This window comes from Harpegnathos saltator, unplaced genomic scaffold, assembly GCF_003227715.2.
Source record: "Harpegnathos saltator strain DR-91 unplaced genomic scaffold, Hsal_v8.6 scaffold133, whole genome shotgun sequence".
Lineage (NCBI taxonomy): Eukaryota > Metazoa > Arthropoda > Insecta > Hymenoptera > Formicidae > Harpegnathos > Harpegnathos saltator.
The window spans coordinates 661411-684127 of NW_020229910.1; the positions used below are offsets into that span (position 1 = coordinate 661411).

Below are 22717 nucleotides of genomic sequence, written 5' to 3' on the forward strand. Positions count from 1 at the left end.
ATATATGTGCACGATTCTCTTAAAAATTGTTTTATAATTTCTCCTACTTTCCTAATTAAAGACTAATTAAAACTTTCATTTCAGGGATATATTGTCAAGTTGCATTTCACACTTGACAGCTTTGTGTTTCAGTACATGGCGTGTAACACTGACACGTAAGACGCAGATGCTTTTATGATCTACGAGGAGAAAACGATATTAGTTTTATCGAATTTAAATACGAGTATTGAACTTAAAATGTCGGTGTTTAATTATATCGTTATTTTCCCGTGAAAATAAGCGGAAGTTGCGAATTTCTTACGCTTGTGAAACTCTCCAGAGATAAATCGACGAATTTGCCAGCTGTCACTGTCAACTGCTTCTGCGATCTCAGTATCAACAACATCAGCATTCTGCTCTGAGCAGGTTTCAATTCGTACCAGAGCGACGCGTATGCGGACTCAGTTAGGGACCTGCTCTAAAATAACATTCCATGATAAATCACTCTAACACTACCTAACTGTCACTCACTGATTCCAATGAAATTTGGCATGCACGTAGAACATTGAAAAATATTGAGCACGTGTTTTTTATATCGGCTAACAACGCATTTTAAGGGTGGAAATCACCCCTTGATTCCTGAACATAAAAGCACTATTTCAACCCTTTGTACATATAGTATTACTTGTGATTTCCGTCAAACTTGTCTTCCATTGAACTAGTGAGGGATTTTTAGGGCCGCTGATTACGAATCTGGAGATAAAATTACAAAATTCAAGATAGCGGACCTAATATGGCGAACCGGAATTGTAAAAAGATGGCTGATTCAAACCAATTTTGGTATCTGGAGGTTTTTGAGGCCTCTAATTACGAATCTGGAGATAAAATTACAAAAAAAAGATGGCGGAATATGATGCAATATAACAGATCGAAATTATACCAGTGAAGGAGGATATTGCCTTAGGAAATTACATTTACTGAATTTAACAATGAATCGGTATTAAAAATTGACCTATCGCGTCAGTTTTTTTCAGATTAGGAAGTTGGTCTTCCAAAAAATTATTATCCGTCAGTATATCTTGATAAGATGTAGATATAGATATCTTATATAATTAATATCCTTGAAAGTTTACAATAAACCTTCTTAAAAATCTTACAAATAAAACACATTACAATAATAATAATAATAATAATAATAATAAAGTGTAACAAACGAATTATATTTTGACTTCCAACTTCAAATTCGTAATTAGAGACTCCAAAAACCTCCAGATACCAAAATTGGTTCGAATCAGCAACCTTTTTGCAATTCCGGTTCGCCATATTAGGTCCGCCATCTTGACTCTTGTAATTTTATCTCCAGATTCGTAATCAGCGACCCTAAAAACCCCTTACTGACTAGTTCAATGGAAGACAAGTTTGACGGAAATCACATGTAATATGTACAAAGGGTTGAAATAGTGCTTTCAGGTTCAGGGATCAAGGGATAATTTCCACCCTTAAAATACGTTGCCAATCGATATAAAAAAACACGTGTTCAATATTTTTCAATGTTCTACGTGTATGCCAAATTTCATTGAAATCGGTGAGTGACAGTTGAGTAGTGTTACTTGTAAGTAAATATCCTTCTACGTAATATTTCTACGTGATAGTATTACGAAGTCGTATGACCATTGAGTCATGTAACAAGAAACTACGGATTTCTCATAACAGATTTGTCAAATTTAAAATTATTCTTCACACAATCTGACATATTCCTTTCCGATCAATTCCGCTGTTTATTACTTCACTCCATTTATACGAACACAATTTCTATTAGATAAATCCCGACCGAGAATCAATCTCTCTTGCGGCGTTACACATGTGGTACGAAAATAATTAATCTCGTCTTGTCATTTTCTCACCTTCGAGCTTAAGTATTCGCCACTATAACAAAGTATAAACGCTTCCATGATCACGATGACGTAATAAGAGATGGCCGTCATCAGTACTCCGTTGGAATCGAGCGACTACGATTCAAAAAGGGGTTACTCAAATAAATTGCAAAATGCTGTTCAAAAAAAGGCATGGATATCGGATTTTACTCACAGTTACAATCCAGAATCCTAAAAAGCAAATAACGAGCGTATTTGACAAAAACTGTAATAGCGCCGCATAGCAGAACACATTCTCGATATTGTCCGCAAATATAATAATCCTTTGATGTTTGATCACGAGAGCTCTCAATGTAGCTATGTGCGATTCATACTCATCTTCGGCTACCAATATTTCCAGCAATCTCTGACACATTATCTCGATCTGACCGGCAATATGGAGGATCTAAAAGTGACGATTCAGAACTGTCCAAGAGACTGAGAATTATCAACGACATCTGCAGCAGATTTAGTGTAATGAACTCTATTTTCTCTATTTTTTTTATGACGTTAATCTGGTAAATTTTGTGAAAATATTATCGACATATAAATGGCTATACGCTCACATAATAATTGCGAGATTTTTTTAATTGTATAAATAAATAATTATATATAGTAATTAAAATATAAATGTGATATAATGTTTAACATAAATACAATGTATATATATAATATAGAATACAAATGTGATGTAAAATACAAATATGTATATAAAAATAAAAATGTGACACTAACTGAAACTATAATCTCTCTTTGTTTCAGATGATGTGTCGCAGTGAAAGAAGAAAAGAAACTCAACGCTCTTGAATACAAAGCCAACTTACTAATGTCACAATAAAAACGTTCAACATTCCCGCCATGAGCGCTAATGTGTATTGCAGAAGAAATTGAGTGACCATGACAATTTCGTAAGTCGGCGACACGCTGTACACGAACGGCAGATTCATTTGAATGAAAAGCTGCCTTTCCTCATCGGCTTGATCAAAGCTCGCGCTCTTCTGAATCAGTATATTAGTTGCCCCTAATAATAGTAGAGGCATCGTATACGCACCAATGATGCATTTCGAAAATCGATGGGACAAAATTGCTTTGTTTATCATTTTAGTCTTTAAATTAATCGATGTACATATGTTCCAGTCTTCGGCCATTGTCGCAAAAATGTCGAAAATAATACTGAACAATACGATACAAATTATTAAAGTGGAAGATAGAAACGTCACCATTTAACGAATTATTCGTTTACAGCAGTCAGAATAGTTTAGGGACATTTTGACATATGGAAGACCAAATCAGTGACATAACAACAAAACATTATATAAAAATGTTTATATATTTTAAGCGGATGGAGGCAAATGATTTATGAACTCTGTCGAAAAACGTTTTCATCTAACCTAGATCAAACTAAAAATATCCGTAAAGTTTTAATATTTTATCTCTTTTTATCAATTTATATTTGTATAACATATTTTTTAAGATATCCACTAAATTCATCAGAGGATCTGATGAAAAATTGAGCCAAAAAATCCTAAATTATTTTCTTCTGAAATGTTTAGTAAAGTGATAATTATTAAATAAAATGTAGCCAATCAGCATCGTTATTTGCATGATGCAGAACGTTTATAGTATACGTAGATTATAGTAGATTATAGTAGTATATGTAGTTTATAGTATATACAGAGTGTACATAGAAAAGGCGGAATGGTAACACATTGATTGACTATATTATATCGGATAATATTGCTTTATTAAATATCACATAAAAAGATGATTCGATATTTTCCGGCCTGATATTTATTAAACAGTAATGACATGATTGATAATGACATAATTAATGTGCGCTAATTAAGAGACATCTTTCATATCAAAGTACTTATATATAAGTTAAAGAAAAGATAAAGTTGTCTCAATATTTTAATTAATAAAATATTATAGTATAAAGTAATGTAAGTGAAATTATTATTTTTCAACATATCGTGACATCTCTAAATTATTCTGTACGGTAATCCTCGAAGTACGAAGATGTAATTAATTTTGTGTAAACAAATAAGTCTCAAAGAAACATTCAGATAAAATCTCTTTGACTAACATAATTGCAGATTGTGAAATTACACTGAAATGTTTACCCGTTAATGCAACGGCTATATCATCAACTGTCGATAATTATCGATTCTTACCGTCTGTTCCACCAAAGAATGTTCAACTTCAGAAACAGCAGGCTGTTCGAGAAGCACAGACTCAAAGAGTGTGCAAGGTCATTCAAGGTGTCAGAGCCAATGTGGGTGAAAAGATACCAATATTGAAAAATTTGCGAAGCCAACATCACTATGGTCCAAAGAATAGGCAGCAAATTTTTGCACAAGCAGTCCGGCCAGATACCGATCAACCGTAGAGTAAATCCCATCGGGCCGTCGATGGTACTCGTAGGTAACATTATTTCTCTTTCCTGGGCTTCCTCTACATTCGCACCACCTGATAATTAATTCTGATAATTGCCACAGCTACAAGCTCACTTCTGAAATACTGTTTTCGTGGCACTTCGTAGCTTTATTTCGTCGTGAACCTTCCCTGATTCGGCGCGTCTACAAGTCACGTGGTCGCGCAAAATCTCTCAGAGCTTAGCTGAGCGCTATACTGTACCGTAAAAAAACACTTTCTACGTAGAGCTAATTGACATCCCAGAGGCAGCGGGAACAAAGTGTCGCTTATGCCCGAAACGACTAGCGTCCGACTGCAATTACCGGTCGAAAACTATTATACGCGAGGCACACGGTAATATACAACAATCGCTTGGGTGATTATTTGAGGAAAGAAATTGTTGTAGGATAAGAAGCGAACTACTAGTGCATGTCCCGTTGAATTTTATATTACTGGAGACCGTGCGGGGTCATAGGGAAAGTCGCTGTCGCTTTAAAAATGCAAACTTGCAATCTGTCGAATCGCCGGGAGGATTTGCGAGCGATAATACACGTAAAAATTAAAGCGCACAGCGGTCTGCGAATAATGAAACGTAATAGCGGATCGCTTCATGTTGTGCGCATGTACGCCACGTGGAGATGATTCTTCAGCATGATATTTTCCGATATTCTCGCATATTCGATTGTTTCACTCTGTTGAAACAACATGTTCCGTAAAGAGAATATATTCGACATCGCTGGAATGAACTTTATGACTCGCCTTTTTTCCTATGTGCGTGTATCTACCTGTGTATTATACAGTACGTGCGTGCCTGTGAATTGTAAATATTAATGTGCGTTCTGGAACGTGAATTTCAATAAGAGGTGGACAATATTGAATCTTGAAAACAGCTGGGAATATGTTTCACCCTTCCAGACGGGTAAACAGGAAGAGGAGGAGCAAGGGCTTGGATATGAACTAAATTTGTAGGAGACAAATAGGAAAGGTGACAACGAAAACAAATTATCTTACGCCATTAGATTAGGTCGTAAATATGTATGTGTGTATGTGTGTTTCATTTCCGTCGTATAAAATTATAATATTAGTAGTTTAAAATTTTTCGATGCTTTCATCTATACAAATCAATTGAAATCTAATAACGGTTATATGTATAGGTATATGTTTGGCTGCTTTTTGTTGATTTCTTCACTTTTATAGATTACATACACGCACGGTGTTTAAAAAAAAGATTCTAAACTTCAACGGTAGATAGTAGTCACAAGATGAAAGAAAAAAATCCTGATAAACATACATCGAAACATTAATATTGTTAGGGTTATGAACAATTATTTATTTTAATTAAAATAAGTGATCTATCCATGCTTCTAGTGCTTACAAAATTTACAGAAGATCTTCTATATGCCCTCCTCCTATTTTTATATTTTTGTACTATAGAATTGTGAATTTTTTATAAAATTCTCGGCGTTGTTTTAACAATTTGACAAGCATTTTATATGCACTGATATAATTCGTCTGTCATTTATCAGTAAAGAGTACACCATGCTTCCGAGAAATCTTCATAAACAAAATCCAAGGATTTTTTAAAATCAGGAGTGAGGAACCTGAAACTGGTCCATCTTGTCCAATCCATCTTTCACTGAAGTATCTATTTGAATATTAGACGACTGATATCCAGAGAGAAAAATACCGATCAATGCGACTTGTAAAGTATAACATAACAACATAAACGGGACAAATGAAAAACATATAACTTTAAGGTATTTATAAAATATGTAAAACAAATAAGATATTTTTCGGATATTTTCGATGTCTTTTGGACATTTTAGCTGCCTAGCTGGTAAACGATTATGTTATAAACAAATTATATTTTCTTAAGTTATGGACTCATCTCTATTCTGCAAGTGAAACCAATACTAAAAATAAAGACGAGTGTACAGAAAAATACATCTGTGTGCATGATCCTTTTAAAAATTGTTTTTATAAGTTTTCCTACTTTCCTAGTTAAAACTTTCATTTCAGGGATGCATTGTCAAGTTGCGTTTCACACTGGACAGCTTTGTGTTTCAATACATGGTGTGTAACACCGACACGTAAGACGCCGAAGCTTTCAGGATCTACGAGAAGAAAACGTTATTAATTTTGTTGAACTTAAATACGAGTACTGAACTTAAAATGTTGGTGTTTTATTATATCGTTTCTCTCTCGTAGAGAGCAAACGGAAGTTGCGGATTTCTTACGTTTGTGAAAGTCTCCAGAGATAAATCTACGAATTTGCCAGCTGTCACTGTCAACTGTCTCTGTGACTTCAGTATCAACAGCATAAGGATTCTGCTCTGAGCAGGTTTCAATTCGTACCAGAGCGATGTGTATGCAGACCGAGTTATGAATCTGCTCTAAAATAACATTCTACAATAAGTCGCACTATGTAAATATTTTTCTACGTAATATTTCTACGTGACAGTGTTACGAAGTCGTATGAGCTCGACAATTGTTGAGTTGTGTAATAAAAAATTTTGGATTTCCTACAACGGATTTGCCAAATTTAGAATTGTTCTTCAGACAACCCGACACATTATTTTCCGATCAATTCCACTGTTTGTTACCTCATTCTATTCATGAGGACACAATTTCTATCCCGGCCGATCCCGGCCGAGAATCAATCTCTCGTGCCGTGCTACACAGATAGCGCGAAAATAATTACATTTGCTAAGTCATTTTTTCACCTTCGATTTTAAGTATTCGCCAGTACAACAAAGTATAAACGCTTCTATGTTTACGATGAGGTAATAGGGAATGGTCTTCATCAGCACCTCATTGGAATCGAGTGACTGCAATTCAAAAACTGGTTGCTCAGACAAATTGCAAAATGCTGTTCGAAAAATATATAGGTATTGGATTTTGCTCACAGTCACAATCAAGAATCCTAAAAAACAAATAACAAGCGTGTTTGACAAAAATTGTAATAGCGCCGCATAGCAGAACACATTCTCGATATTGTCCGCAAATGTAATAATCCTTTGATGTTTGATTACGAGATCTCTCAACGTAGCTATGTGCGATTCGTTCTTGTCTTCGGATACCAACATTTCCAGCAATCCCTGACACATTATCTCGATCTGACCGGCAATATGGAGGATCTAAAAGTGACGATTCAGAACTATCCGAAACACTGAGAGAGAGACTGAGAGTTATCAGCTATATCTGAAGCAAATTTAGTGTAATGAACTCTATTTTCTCTATTTTCTTTTTTGTAACATAAATGTGGTAAATTTTATGAAAATATTATCGACATATAAATGACTATACGATTACATAGTAATTGTGAGTTAGATACTAATTATGATATAATTGTATAAATAAATAAGCATACATGCTAATTATATAAAATTAAAAATGTGACGCTAACTAAAACCAGAATCTCTTTGTTTCAGATTACATGTCGCAGCGAGTAGAAAGAAAAAAGGGAACTCAACGCTCTCCAAACAGAGCTAACTTACTAATGTCACAATAAAAACGTTCAACATTCCCGCTATGAGTGCTAATGTATATTGCAGAAGAAATTGCGTGATCATAACAATTTCATAAATCGGCGACGTGTTGTACATGAACGGCAGTTTCATTTTAATGAGAAGCTGCCTTTCCTCATCGACTTGATCAAAGCTCACGCTTTTCTGAACGAATATGTTAGTTATCCCAAATAATAGCAGATTCATCGTATATGCACCGATGGTGCATTTCGAAAATCGATGACACAAAATTGCTTTGTTTATCATTTGCGTCTTTGAACTGACCGATGTGCACACATTCCAGTCTTCGGCCATTGTCGCAAAAATGTCGAAAATAATACTGAACAATATAATATGAATTATTAAAGTAGAAGATACAAACAATAGCATTTAACGAATTATTTGTTTACATCAGCAATCAGAATAGTTTAGAGACATTTTGACATATAGGAGAACAAGTTAATGGCATAATATCAAAACGTTACATAATAACTTGTATATATTACAAGCGAAAATAATTTGACCTCTGATGAGAAAAACATCTTTATTTAGATGAAACTAAAAATGTTCATAAAATTTTAATATTTTACCACCTAATTTATATTTATACAGACTGTTTCTTAATGGACACTCACTAAATTCACAGTGGTATTCTCTAATGAAAATTAAACCGGGAGGTCCTGAACTATTTTCTTCTGAGATGCTTAATAAAATGATAACACAGGCCGACAAAATTTTACGAAACTCCAGACCGTGAGACCAGACTATACTTTCCCGAAGGTTTTCGGTCCGCTGAATCCGAATCCGGCAGCGGAATTGCTCCATTACATCAGGTTTTCGAGATATCCTAATCTGAAAGTGCAAAAAACACAGTTTTTCGCTATATTCGGCGTTATATTACAACGTGAATTAATTTTTCTCTACAAAACTCGTTACAGTATCTGAAAGTACTACTTTTCGCCTTCAAAATGCATTTTGAATTTTTCATATATCTTATTTCTTCTCGGAGATATCGTCCGTTGAAATTTTTTAGTTTGGCGTTTTCGTTACTACCTTGAAAAAAAAAAGAAGTTAATCCGGCAGGTGAAAGTTGTGTAATTAAATGTTTTTTGGGACGCTGAATCCGAATTCGTTGTCGGTTCAACCCCATGATCATCAGGTCATGGTTTGTCCCTAACCTCAAAAAAGATTTTCGAATTCGCCTTTTTTTGATCGAAAATCTTTTTTGAGGTTAGGGACAAACCATGACCTGATGGTCATGGGGTTGAACCGACAACGAATTCGGATTTAGCGTCCCAAAAAACATTTAATTACACAACTTTCACCTGCCGGATTAACTTCTTTTTTTTTTGTAAGGTAGTAACGAAAACGCCAAACTAAAAAATTTCAACAGACGATATCTCCGAGAAGAAATAAGATATATGAAAAATTCAAAATGCATTTTGAAGGCGAAGAGTAGTACTTTCAGATACTGTAACGAGTTTTGTAGAGAAAAATTAATTCACGTTGTAATATAGCCCCGAATATAGCGAAAAACTATGTTTTTTGCACTTTCAGATTAAAATATCTCGAAAACCTAATGTGATGGAGCAATTCCGCTGCCGGATTCGGATTCAGTGGACCGAAAACCTTTGGAAAAGTATAGTCTTGTCTCAGGGTTTTAAAAATGTCGGCCTGTGTAATTATTAGATAAAATTGAGCCAATCAACATCGTTATTTGCATGTTTATAGTATGTAGTTAGCATGTATATAGTTTGCTTGTTTATAGTATACGTAAATTAAAGTATATATATATAGGAAAGGCGGAATGCTAACACATTGATTGATTACACTATATATAATATTGCTTTATTAAGCACACACAACACAAAAAAATGGCTTGTGTTTTGCTTGTTGCTTAGTAAATATTAAGCCGAAACATGTTCAGTTCGATATTTACTAAGCAGTAATAGCATACGAGGGTAGTTCCAGAAGTATTTGACCTAACAAAGAAAACACAAAAATTTTGGGAAAAAATATCTTTATTTCTCTACATAGTCTCCTTTTAGCTCAATACACTTTTCCCAGCGATGTTCAATAGCTTCGATACTCTGTTTATAGTGGGAATCGTCGAGCTCCTCAAAATAGCCATCAAGCCACCTTGGTCCATTGTTTTGACTGTTCCTTCGTCTCAGGTGTGAAGTGATGGACTCATGTTTCATCCATGGTTATGAATCGACGTAAAAACTCGGCTTTATTGCTGCGAAACTTCGCCAAACACTCGATTGAAACATCCTCACAACGCTGTTTTTGTTCCAATCGCGGCACCTATCTTGCGCACAGCTTTCTCATGTCCAAATTTTCAGTCAATATGCGATGTACAGCACTTTTTGAAATGCCTGCTATGTCTGCTAACTCGCGCACTTTCAGTCGACGATCATCCAATACCATTTTGTGGATTTTCTTCACCATTTCTGGCGTGGTCACCTCATTTGATCGACCACTGCGATGTTCGTCTTGGCAGCTCGTATAGCCTCGTTTAAACTCTGCCATCCAATATTTTACTGTTGTAAACGAAGGAGCAGACTCCTCCAGAGTAGAATCTAGCTCCGCTTTGATATTGGTTAAACTGAGGCCTTTCAAATGAAAGTACTGTATCACATAACGATGACCAATTTTTTCCATGTTTACAAATTCACTGAGAGCATTCACTATTGATGGCTGCCAAACAAATACCAAACAACGTAGCATCGTCAAACTTCAAACTTAAGCTTTATAAAGTTGGTACTTTCTACCATAGTCATTCTTTTCAAACAACAACCGCTATCTATACGTCAGGTCAGGTACTTCTGGGACTACCCTCGTAATTAATGAACGCCAATTAAGAAACATTTTGCATACCAAAATACTTATATATAAATTAGAAAAAAGATAAAGTTGTCTCAATATTTTAATTAATAAAACAGTATAAAGTAATCGAAGTGGAAATTATCATTTTTCAACACATCGTGACATCTCTAAATTATTTTGTGCTAAAGGATCTAAATTTTTCTATCTCTCGATGTACGAAGATATAATATATTTTGTATTGTACAATATAAACAGTGTACAATATAAACAAATAAGTCTCAAATAAACACTTAGGTAAAACTTCTTTGCTTAAGCACAAATTGTGAAATTACACGGAAATGTTTACTCGTACATTATACTCGTTGACGCAACGGGTATATCATCAATTGCCAATATCGCTGATTAACGATCTCTTACCGTCTGTTCCACCAAAGAATGCTCAACTTCAGAAATAGCAGGCTGTTCGATAAGTACTGACTCAAACAGTACGCAAGGTCAATCAAGGTGTCGGATCCAATGTGGGTGAAAAGATACCAGTATTGAAAAATTTGCCAAGCTAACATCACTATGGTCCAAAGGACAGGCGGTAAATTTTTGCACAAGCTGTCCGGCCAGATACCGATCATCCGTAGAGTAAATTCCATCGAACCGTCGATGGTACTCGTAGGTAACATTATCTCTTTTTCCTGGACTTCCTTTATATTCGCACCACCCGATAATTAATTCTGATAATTATTCTGATTATTACAACTGCAAGCTCGCACCTGAAACCCTGCTTTCGTGGCACTTCGTAGCTTTATTTTATCAGAAACCTTTTCTGATTCAGTGCGACTGTCTATAAGTCATGTGGTTGACGTCGCGCAAAATCTCTCAGGGCTTAGCTAAACGCTATACCGTAAAAAAGAAAACTTTCCACGTAGAGCTAATTGACATCCCAGAGGCAGCGCGAACAAAATGTCGCTTATGCCCGGAATGACTAGCGTCCGACTAAAATTACCGGTCGAAAACTATTATACGTGGCGCATACGGTAATATACAACAACCGCTAGGTGATCATTTGAGGAAAGAAACTAATGTAGGGTAAGAAACGGACTGCGTGTCCTGTTGAATTTTGCATTGTTGGCGACCGCGCGAGGTCACGGGGAAAATCGCTCTCGCTTTAAAAATGCAAACTTGCAATCTGTCGAATCGCCAGACAAATTTGCGAACGATAATACGTGCAAAAATTAAGGCGCACAGCGATCTGCGGATAATGAAAGATAATAGCGGATCGCTTATGCTGTACGCATGTACGCCACGTGGAGATGATTGTCCAGAACGATATTTTCCGATATTCTCGCACATTTGATTGTTCCACTCTGTTGAATCAACATATCCTATGAACCGTTGAATATCAGAGATCGTTGGAATAAAGTCTGAATTTTATGGACCGCCGTCGTGTGTGCACATATTTACCTATGTGTGTGCCAGTGAATCATAAATATTAGCGCGCGTTTTGAAACGCAAATTTCAATAGAAAGTGAGATTGGACAATACCAAGTCTTCAAAACAGTTGGGATTACGTTTCAGTCGGGTTTTAGGAAGAAAAGAAAGAAAGTTGGATATGAACTAAATTACTTGCAGAGGACAAACGGAGGATGTGGCAGCAAAAAGTCTTGTATCGTACGCCAATAAATTAGATTGTAAATATATATATGTATATATATATATATATGTATGTATATTTCATTTCTCTTTTGTATAAAAATATATGCGATTCAAAATTTTTCTGTGCTTACATTTATACAAATTAATTAAAATCTAATAACAGTCATATGTATATGTATATATTTGGTTTTTGTTTTTTCTATATTTTCATAGATTATATATATATATAGGATATTTAAAAAAAAAAGATTCTGGACTTTAAGAGCAAATTACTTATAAGATGGAGGAAGAAAGTCCTAAACATAGATCGAAAAGTTATTATTGTCGGGATTATAATTATTTATTTTAATTAAAATAAGTGATCTACTTGATTTTGGTGCTTAAAAAGTTTACAGAAAATTTTCTATGTATGTTTCCCCGCTATTTCTGCACATGCTTTAAATCTTCATACTATAGGACTGTGATCTGTTTAAAAAATTCCCGGGTTTGTTCTATTTGACAGATATTTTGTATTATTCTCTGATGATCTCTCTAATTTATTTAATATTTAAATAACTCCTTCAATGAAAGATGGATTGGGCGGGATGGCCCAGTCATATGATATCCTCGCTTTTCTGATTTAAATCTCCTGGACTTTCTTTTTATTGGGATATCTTAAGAGCATGGTGTATTATTCATCAATAAATGACATAAACAAATTAAATCAAAGAATACAAAATATCTGTCAAATAGTTAGAACAAAGAGCAGTTAAAGAATTTTTGAGAGCCCACAAATCTATAATACAAAGATGTAAAACGTGTGTAGAAATAGGCAGATCTGTAGAAAATCTTTGTAAACACCAGAAGCGAGTAGGTCACTTGCTTTCATTGAAATAAATAATTGTTCATAACTTCGATAATTAATTTTTCAACCTGTTTATTAGAACTTTTTCCTCTGTTTTGTGAATATTATATGCCCTTTTTCTAAACACCCTATATAATACATATAATAGTATGTACACATATTTATAAAAACTTTTTCCTTCGCGTTCTAAAAATATTTAAAACATGTTTCACGTAAAAAACGCACCGACATTTTTCAAGATTTTCATCAATTAATGTATCATGTTATTCCCAATCTCATATTTGACGATATACATATGGTTCAATAATTCTGGCAAATTATAAATTTTGCAAACTTTCCTAATGACATTTTCAAAACCAATGGTATGTACACAGAGATGAGTAAAAAAAGAATAGACCGACCGTATATATATTTTTTTCTCGCTCTGTTTGCCTCTCCTTTCTCCGACTGAAGCTAATTTTTTATATCAATTATCCAGAACCAGAAATAACTTCTCTATTGACGCTGTATGTTTAATAATTATACCATAATGGAATAAACCTAATCCACAATTCGTTAAGAATCACGATCAAATGTAAATTCGTATGTTCAAAAACACGATCACGGCACAACAAAATATCGACGTTTCCTCTAAAAAAATGAATATAAAATCTACATTGAGTCGCTATTGAGAATATCCTGAGGAAATGTATTCGGAAGGATACACTGTTGAAGAATACACGATCGAACAGTTGGACATCAATAGATCACTGATCCGTTTTACATGCCGTCATAGGCTGGCCCACCGCCACCCTCGGGCACGACCCAATTGATATTCTGGCTTGGATCCTTGATGTCACAAGTCTTACAATGGATGCAATTCTGAGCATTGATCTGTAACCTTTCGCCGTCGCTGCTTTCTAATGGCACAAATTCGTAAACCCCTGAAAACAAATTACGCTTGTTTCGATAATGGCATCCTCCTTGCGCGCCTCCTTCTCCTCCTTCTCCTCTGCTTCGTACGATCGCACAAATGAATGAGAGATACGTGCACAGTTGAATCACAAATAGAAAAGCCGAGTCAAGCATAAAAACCAGAACCAGAAACCAGACACAAAATCCATTCCGAGAGCATCGACATCGAGAGCTGTCTCTGACATATCAAGCTACGAAAATCACGAGAGTCGTATGCCTGTGATAAACGAATAAAGTTTCACACGTATGATAATATAAAAATGTGAATGTTGAAAATCAAACTCGTTGCACACATACATCTTAGTCGTCTTTCTTACACATTCAAGCATATACACTTATTGATATGAATCAATTATGTTTTATGAACGAAAAGAAATATGTATAAGGCTAATTAATTCATTGATTATATGAAAGACATCATTTGTTCAACATACTATTAATGCAAAGTTTATAAACGATGTTAGTTGTTGCAATATACTAACAAGATAATTGTAGGATGCATAATTTCAATCAAATTAGTCAGATATCCCTTAAATATTGAAATTTTTAATTTGGCAGGTCTGATTAAGGCGGCCAGCTTAGATAATCATGCAAAATCATATAAAATTGGCATAATCTATGCAATAAATTGACTCACCAGCTGGGCAGAATCTTCCTTCCGGACCGCCAAAGTGTACTAGATTTCTCTTCACTGGTACAGTGTCGTCCATCAAAGTTAGATGGGCTGGTTGGTCAGCTTCGTGGTTAGTACCAGTGAGAGCCACCGATGAGAGGAGATCAAAGGATACCTCGTTGTCCGGTTTGGGATATTCTATGGGCGTAGACTCAGCTGCGGATTTTAGCTTTGTGTGGTCAGCACCTGTAACACAAGATGCGACAATTTCCAGATTATTGCTTTTATAATGTATCTCAAGAGATCTCTTTGAATCTCATAGTGGAAGCATCTCAATACTTACCTCCATGTGAAAAGGTCCACGGCTCTTTTCCACCCAAGAACATGGAGAAACCGGAGTACATTAAACCGCCGTATAATCCGAGAGAAGAGTGGAAGCTCGGCCTCATATTTCTCACGGCTTTTAGTTCTTTATAGATCCAGCTACTTTTTATTTTATCCGTATACGTCTTTGGTTCCAAGCCCTTCGTTGAAGAAGCGTTATTTTCCGCGTCAATGATCGCTTCAATAACACTTTCCGCAGCCAACATACCACTCTTCATGGCATTATGTGTTCCTTTAATTTTCGGCACGTTCAAAAAACCCGCCGTGCATCCGACGAGACAACCGCCAGGGAATTGAAGTTTGGGGATGCACTGGAAACCGCCTTCTACTAAGGCTCTAGCGCCGTAGGCTATTCTGTAATTGAAAATAAAACGAACATGAAAAGCGCGAAAGAGTACATATTCGAAATATATTGTTATCTATCAAAGATGCTGACCTTTTTCCCCCTTCAAACGTTGGTCTAATACTTGAATGTTGCTTAAATCTCTGGAACTCTTTGAACGGATGCAAGTAGGGATTGCTGTAATCCAAGCCTATTACGAAGCCTACAGCAACTAGAGGTGTTTGTTCTTTCAAATGATACAAAAACGATCCACCATATGTATTCTTGTCAAGTGGCCAGCCGACTGTATGTTCGACTGCTCCGGGTCTATGTTTGCCTGGTTCTATCTCCCAAATCTACCAAGAAACACATTTTTCTTTACAATACGTTCGTGTCACTCGCAATATTAAAGTATAAGTAATAAGTGATAATTACCTCTTTCAACCCAATGCCATAGGACTGCGGCTCACAATCCTTCCTTAGATTAAACTTCTTCGTTACTTGTTTCGTGAGGTGACCATGGCAGCCTTCCGCAAAGATGGTACATTTCGCGTGAAGTTCCATGCCTCGTTCGAACGTTTCTTTGGGTGAGCCGTCTTTAGCAATACCAACGTCGTTCGTAGCTACCCCTTTGACGGATCCGTCCTCATGGTACAGAACTTCCGCCGCTGCATAACCGGGATACATCTCGACGCCGGCGGCTTCTGCTTGCTCGCCGAGCCATGCCACGACGTGTCCTAGTCTCACTATGTAATTTCCATGATTGTACATTGGCATTCCTTTAAAAATAGGTATGGATATCCTCTTCTTCTCAGTGAGAAAGGCAAATTTGTCTTCTGTCACAGGAGTAGTCAGCGGTGCACCTAACTCTTTCCAGTTTGGGAACAATTCATTCAAAGCTACTGGATCTAAACAAGCACCGCTGAGGATATGTCCACCAATAGTGGAAGCTTTTTCAACGAGAGTAACTCTGAGTTCCTTGCCATGCTTCTCTGCTAGTCTACGGGCCTGAATAGCTGCCGACAACCCAGCTGGACCACCACCGACGATGAGAATATCGGTCTCGTCCACATACCTCTCCATATTTATTTCTAATACATAAAAAAGATACTCGTAATATTATCTGTATTATCTCTATAAGCAATAAAAACTGAAAAAAGCTTACCTTTCCATCTTGAATCCGTCTCCCTAGGAATTATTGTATAATGAGTTGTAATCTGAGGGAATTTGGCATCTGAGTAAGTTCTCTGAACGATTCTTTGTAACCTCTGTACTGCTAAGAAGCAATTATGAATATATTAGAACATATAATTATATCCAAATGTTACAAGATATAATTTCGTATATTTATATTTCACAAATGCAGAAGAACACATAAAATATTCTTTTGTGACATAATACGCAAGTAAAGGAATAAAATATACGCGTTACACACAACATACAAATATTTACCATATATGTGCGAACTTTAAAATTTATTCCCGTATTTTGTAGCCATTTATAGCTTATCGATATCTCGATCGTACACTACCTAACCTCGAAAATAATCGCGTTCCCGCAAATCTTTAGTTTTCTTTCTAGAACAAGTTATTTTACCTAATATACTTTTATTTTTGACAAAAATGAATTTTTTTCTGGAAGACTCCACATTTGTTTTATCTTCTTATTCATCCTGTCTATATTTCTTGTAATGAAAATGAAAATAATATAACTTTGAAATCTTGAAAAGAAATGGAACAACACTAATGAGGAGATATTTGTATGATATGAGAGGGCAAAGTACAAGTATATTTATATTATTTCATACTGTATCTACCTGTCGCATAATAACCATGTCTATCGTTAAACTGCTTGCATTTAATTATCAACATTCACAGGAAAGAAAGTTTCAGCTGCATCCGAATCGGCTGCGCCGATTAGTATTTATTCTAGATAACACGCATTTTTAGTGACGGAGCGTATAAATACACGACGACTTAGGTCACATATAATAAATGACGATATGCAAACATTTGCATATCATTATAAATATATTATGCATGATCCCGTTTAACAATATTACATAACATACAAAACTCGTTATTGATTATTCTACTCGCGTATCGCTCGAAACCGATAATTGCCTGCCATAAATTGTTCCATTATCGGATTCATCTGCGATCCTAACCAAAACAGCTGTATAATTACCAAACTCCGGAATGTATATCGCGGCGACGTTATGCACAGCTGAGAAACACTTCAACAAAACATTGAGACAAACTTACTAACTCCGGAAGCAGTGAACACCGCAGAAGCCATAATCGCACACAGCTGCCGTTCGACGTTGATCAGCTCCGATTATTAAAAAAAGTCCGCGACTATCGTTCGGTCGATCGTAACAAGTAGCAAACTACCAATGCAAGTGAGACAACGGAAGCAGCATTCAGTGCCATCTGTGATGTACCGATTGAGTTCGATAGCTAGGTTAGAAATGCGCGCCAGCCGAACAGCAACTTGAGTCGTTCATTTCGATGGTGCAGAGCGGAGGATTCGGTTCTACGAGAATATGCCGGGGATATTGTCGATGAAACTGCTGAAAATCTACAGCTACGGGTGAGTTTTGATATCCAACAATCTCCTTGATATCTGATAACGTAAGATAGGCAATGTAACAATGACCAAACTCGTTAAATCCGTGAATACCTCGCGGGCATAACCGTTAATCGGCGACCAAATTTGCAACGCCATAATGGCGCCCGCAAACTGCTTCAGACTCAAATACGCAAATACAAATTTAATACGTAATAATGTAGGCTAATCGGAAATCGTTACAAAGGAAACAAATAGAAATAATTGTAAAGTGAAAGCATTATTATTGAGATAATCAGACAAGTATATTATGGGTATCGGATTATACGTGTATGAATAAGTTCTTCAGCAAAAATTTTTGGTCAAAAATGTATCATCTTTTTCGCAATGTGACATCTGTGACTGCACGTTTAAAAGTTCCCCTATAACTTTCGATCGTAACATCGTCGATAACATCGATGCGCTCTTGTCGTTCTGCGATGCTTATCACTCGAGTCAAGCAGGGTCTACAATGTGTTCGCAGACTCGATTAGTTGAGTCGCTGTTTTAAAGTCGTAACTTTTTTAATTGAGTCATATTGCCATGCTTGTCTACATACGTTAATTGCTAGTCGCTTGTTGTAACAACCGATTGCTATCGGTAATAACCGATAAGAGAGCAAAAGATCTTTGTGCGTCCGAAGAGTGCTATTAGCACTTTTTTCCGAAATCACTCGTAAAGCAGCAAATGATTGCCTAATTTTGTATGTTTACATGCTATTTTTTAATGTAAAAATGAAACCCACCCTGTTACGCTTTTAATGCCTTCCGATTCAGTAATTAAGGCTTGCCCTGAATCATATTCATCTAATATGTCGTCTTCGGTTTCTATTTCATAATCATGCTTGTACAAATTGATTTTATGTACTCCGAAACACGTTTATCTTGTTCACTTTTATCTACTTTTGCTCCGCTTTTCCTAGAGTTAGATACTCATTCTCTTCTCTGATTAATCCGTCGCAGCAACAGATTGTGGTCGCAGTCGCTGGAACTGGGATTGAACCAATTCAAACCACTACGACTACGATTATTATGCGACCGAAAATAACCTTCTCAATCGACTACCAGTACGATTATGCAACCGTCTCCCGCAGCTTTACAACTCTATTGTTAACTTAGCTCGACTGTTGTATCAACGAACATATACAATATCTCGGGTCCGTTTGAAGTAGTCGGTATACTCGTAGCAGTCGGTAAACTCACAGGTAGATAAGCTTTTCTTCATTTATTCACCGGACTTGATATCGAACATACTAATAAATTAGTCTATTGATTGTTTTTTGTATACGTTATGCACGACCTCTCTCAGAAGCCTTTCCTTGAGTTATTTCACGATGAAGAATAAAAATTATTCGTGGTCAATTCGCGCGTTATTTACAACGAAAACGATATTATTGTAAAGATAAGCGTAGAGAGACAAGATAGTGAAGTAAAATCGCTAGAGCTAGAGTGCCGCGCACTTCGAAACAATCCTGTTTGATCGTAAAAATAATGCTGTAATATGCGGCGGCACTTTCGTGAGATTTTCGGCCGAGTGGAAGCTCTTGTCGCTCCGCTGATGCAGCTTCCTATCGATTTTTGGAACGGTTAAGTGTCCAACCTCTATAGAGTCTGCGTCGCGACGTTCGGCGCCGTCGAAAGGGCAACGACCAGAACGTTATGAGGTTTACGATCGAATTTGGCCAGTCATCGCAGCTTATTTTTTATATTTTGTAACACATTTTGTTTTACGTACACCGACGTCACGCTGTCGTTGTACGTAAAATACATGAGATTCAACGTACAGCCACTCGATATTTAATTTGACTCGTTGGTTCGTTTACTCTTTATTTCCATTCATCTCCCGGATTTTAACGGATGTTTATTCGTCGATGCAACGTGATTATACATGAATATCGAATTTTCGCCGTACACAAGAAAATAACGACAGACAATAACAGAAAATAATAACAACAATGCGCGAACGGAAGGAGACTAGAATAACAAAAACAGCATCATAATTACTCTTCAATTCCGTATCGTTCTCGAAATCAAGAATCTGCGATGATCGGCTACGTGCGTCACGCTTGACATTGCTCGTCTTGTCTCCATGTGTTATTGTATGCATTGTAATTTTGCACGACGCGTAAAGCAAATTGTAGTACAGTGATGATATATTCCGTTCTGCCATTACGTGTGAGTTGCCTCGGCGCCACACGTGACACATGTGGCCACGTGGGGCCAAGCTCCGAATGCAAAGATGAGAGAGAGAGAGAGAGAGCCAAAACGCAATTACGAGTACTCTCACATTGTTCCAAATATCCGTTCCATTGTGTCGCGACTCGGTTTCGCCGAGAGGAAACTGCCGACGACGATGTCTTGGCACCAACCTCCCATGCTACGCTTAAAGCGAACCGCGCGAGAGCGCGTGATAAATAAACAATAGATAAATAACGGCGTCGGATAAATCCGGGGAACGATACGCTGTCGTTCGTCACGTTTCGCTCGAAATGTTTGAGGTCTGCGATACGAACTGCGAAATATCGGAAAAATACGTACAACGAATTTTCGTTGGACATTCAATGTCGCGAAAAATCTCGAAATTCGATGACTCAGTCAATTTACACTGAAAATAATATATTAATTAGTTTATTATGCAGATGTATTAATAACTACTAATTTTAAAAACACTCTTGCTGTATTCAAGTAGGTAAATATACTGAGAAAAAATATCTCAAAACTAGAAAAAATGCTGATAAAATGTTCACTTAAATTTAAACTTTTTTTATTTAAATAGAATAAATGATTGCTTACATGGAAAGAAAAGCACAGATTTAAGAAAATGTATCTTTTCATACATGAAAAAATTTTCTCAGATATAAAAATATATATTTATATTGATATAAGTAAGTACATTATTAATAGCCAAATAAATATTTTTCATTTTTTTATATTATATTATTTTTTCAGTATACTAGTAGCTGTATCAATTCCAATATTTCGTTAAAGTTGTATTTCAGAAAATTGTCTCAGTAATCGGATTTTGGTATTATGTCTTTTTTTCAAATTGTCTCATGTTTTTTAAATTTCGCTACATTTTCTTTTCTTGAAAAAATGCATGCCCATTGAGTTTTCTCTCGAAGAGCAAAATATCCTCGAGTCAACAACGTTTAATTAGTGCGTCACTCGATTGCAATTGTAAGATGATCGCGTTTCCAGATCGATCGCTTCCGGCGATCGCGTAACGATACGCGCAATTCATCGCGCTCGTGTCAATCGCAGCTCGCGTTCTTCGCGCGATGAAGGAAATTCTCTTTATTTCGATTTCCGCTGGTGCATGAAATGGCCGCGCTCGTTCGAACGAGTGCGGCCACGATCTGTGAAAGTGCACGCTGTCGTAAAACACGGCACGACACGACATGCGATCGCGACTGCTGCTTTCTTTCTCTCGCGCACCGCACGAGTTATCCGATATTGTTTACGAATCGCTATCACGCGTGGCTTTCATTAATTAAGCGAGTGCGTCTGTCCGCTCGCCGCCGATCCGCGACTTAATGCGCATGCAGCACCGTTTATCGATTCTGTCGTACGTATACACGACGTAAATGGATTCTGATTTTTTTATTTTCCGCGATTTGCGAGGACCGGTCTCTGCATGTTGAAATGCCACGATCGATATCGCGGAATTAAATCTGTGTGGATTTGTATGCGGCCACGTTCTCACACCGCGTTATATCTCGACGACGTAGCTACTATAACGTCTCCGATATCGATTGTTCCTTGTCGCGACAGTTTGACGAACGATTGCTTTCGCAAACGAAAGTTTCTTACCACCGCGAGAAAATTCCAACGTGACCTACGAATAAATAGTAATGCAATGCACTTTTACTGATTACGAATGAGTCATATTTTGAGCATTTCGATAAGTCCGTAGTCAAAATACGTGTAGCCTTAAAGTGTCACGGTTCTCCCGTGTATATTTATCGTTCGTTGCACAACATCTATCTACATTGATATCAACAGCGAGCCATCAATTTTCCCTTATTACGATCTTATTATCAGCATCTCTCTCTCTCTCTCTCTCTCTCTCTCTCTTTCTCTGTCTCAGTTGACGTATATATTTTTGAATGAATAATGAACAACTTCGTGAAGGGAGACAGTCTGTATCGACCGATCGATACGCAGTAAGAGCTTCAGCCCGTCGCTCTGAGCTCGCAGATTAAATAGATTTTGATGAATAACAAACAAAACCCAGATTATGCGAAATCCCTAGAGAGAACTTCGGCAAACACGTTTCGCTGAGGTCGGCGTTTTCAATCGTATCGTGCACATCAAACATGTCGTGCCATTGATTCCGCGTTGAAACGGGCACATTAAAACGCTCGTCATTATTTCTCGTTCGCCTCCCACCCGATGTCCGTCTTCGACGTCGAGAACGAAGTACGACAGTTCTGGGACGCCCGGCGAGGATAATGTATTTTACGGAGAAACGATTCCTTTTAGTTTAATAAGAACGGGGACAGCTGACGGTCAATAAATACCGATGAGTCTACCGGCCGGCTATTTGGCAGCCGGGGACGGCGGCAAGTACCGAACTCTGAATCATGCGGCCGCGGGACTCGCGAAAATTTTCGCGTTCCGAAAAGCCGCGAAGTGTGAAACACTCGGACGGGAAACTCGGACGCGCGCCAAAAGCGCTCTTCTGCGAAGAAAGCGGTGACAAACG

At 36.9% G+C, this 22717-nt stretch overlaps 3 protein-coding genes across 7 annotated transcripts; all 3 read right to left on the reverse strand.

The window, feature by feature from the left end:
* Positions 1-14: 14 nt before the first annotated feature.
* On the reverse strand, positions 15-5330 carry LOC105188366 (odorant receptor 82a-like). Its single transcript, XM_019843728.2, has 6 exons — positions 4067-5330; positions 2717-3065; positions 2068-2298; positions 1884-1988; positions 302-457; positions 15-179 (listed from the first exon to the last, which is right to left on the reverse strand). Exons 1-6 carry the CDS (start codon positions 4321-4323, stop codon positions 129-131), a joined length of 1149 nt encoding a protein of 382 aa, XP_019699287.1. The 5' UTR covers positions 4324-5330; the 3' UTR covers positions 15-128.
* Positions 5331-6180: 850 nt separating this feature from the next.
* LOC105188367 (odorant receptor 4) lies at positions 6181-12258 on the reverse strand. Of its 2 annotated transcripts, XM_019843726.2 has the most exons (6): positions 11060-12258; positions 7805-8153; positions 7214-7444; positions 7031-7135; positions 6545-6700; positions 6181-6421 (listed from the first exon to the last, which is right to left on the reverse strand). In XM_019843726.2, exons 1-6 carry the CDS (start codon positions 11314-11316, stop codon positions 6371-6373), a joined length of 1149 nt encoding a protein of 382 aa, XP_019699285.2. In that variant the 5' UTR covers positions 11317-12258; the 3' UTR covers positions 6181-6370. The 2 variants fall into 2 exon arrangements, with proteins under 2 accessions (XP_019699285.2, XP_019699286.2); XM_019843727.2 differs by lacking the exon at positions 6181-6421 and having other exon boundaries at positions 6428-6700.
* Positions 12259-12523: 265 nt separating this feature from the next.
* Etf-QO (electron transfer flavoprotein-ubiquinone oxidoreductase) lies at positions 12524-17792 on the reverse strand. 4 transcript variants are annotated; one of them, XM_011149734.3, is made up of 7 exons: positions 17671-17792; positions 16572-16682; positions 15842-16497; positions 15521-15762; positions 15044-15438; positions 14725-14946; positions 12524-14056 (listed from the first exon to the last, which is right to left on the reverse strand). In XM_011149734.3, the coding sequence occupies exons 1-7, from the start codon at positions 17702-17704 to the stop codon at positions 13893-13895; spliced, it is 1824 nt and encodes a 607-aa protein (XP_011148036.1). In that variant the 5' UTR covers positions 17705-17792; the 3' UTR covers positions 12524-13892. The 4 variants fall into 4 exon arrangements, with proteins under 4 accessions (XP_011148036.1, XP_011148037.1, XP_011148035.1 ...); XM_011149735.3 differs by having other exon boundaries at positions 16572-16679; positions 17671-17791; XM_011149733.3 differs by lacking the exon at positions 17671-17792 and adding an exon at positions 17223-17322.
* Positions 17793-22717: the final 4925 nt, after the last annotated feature.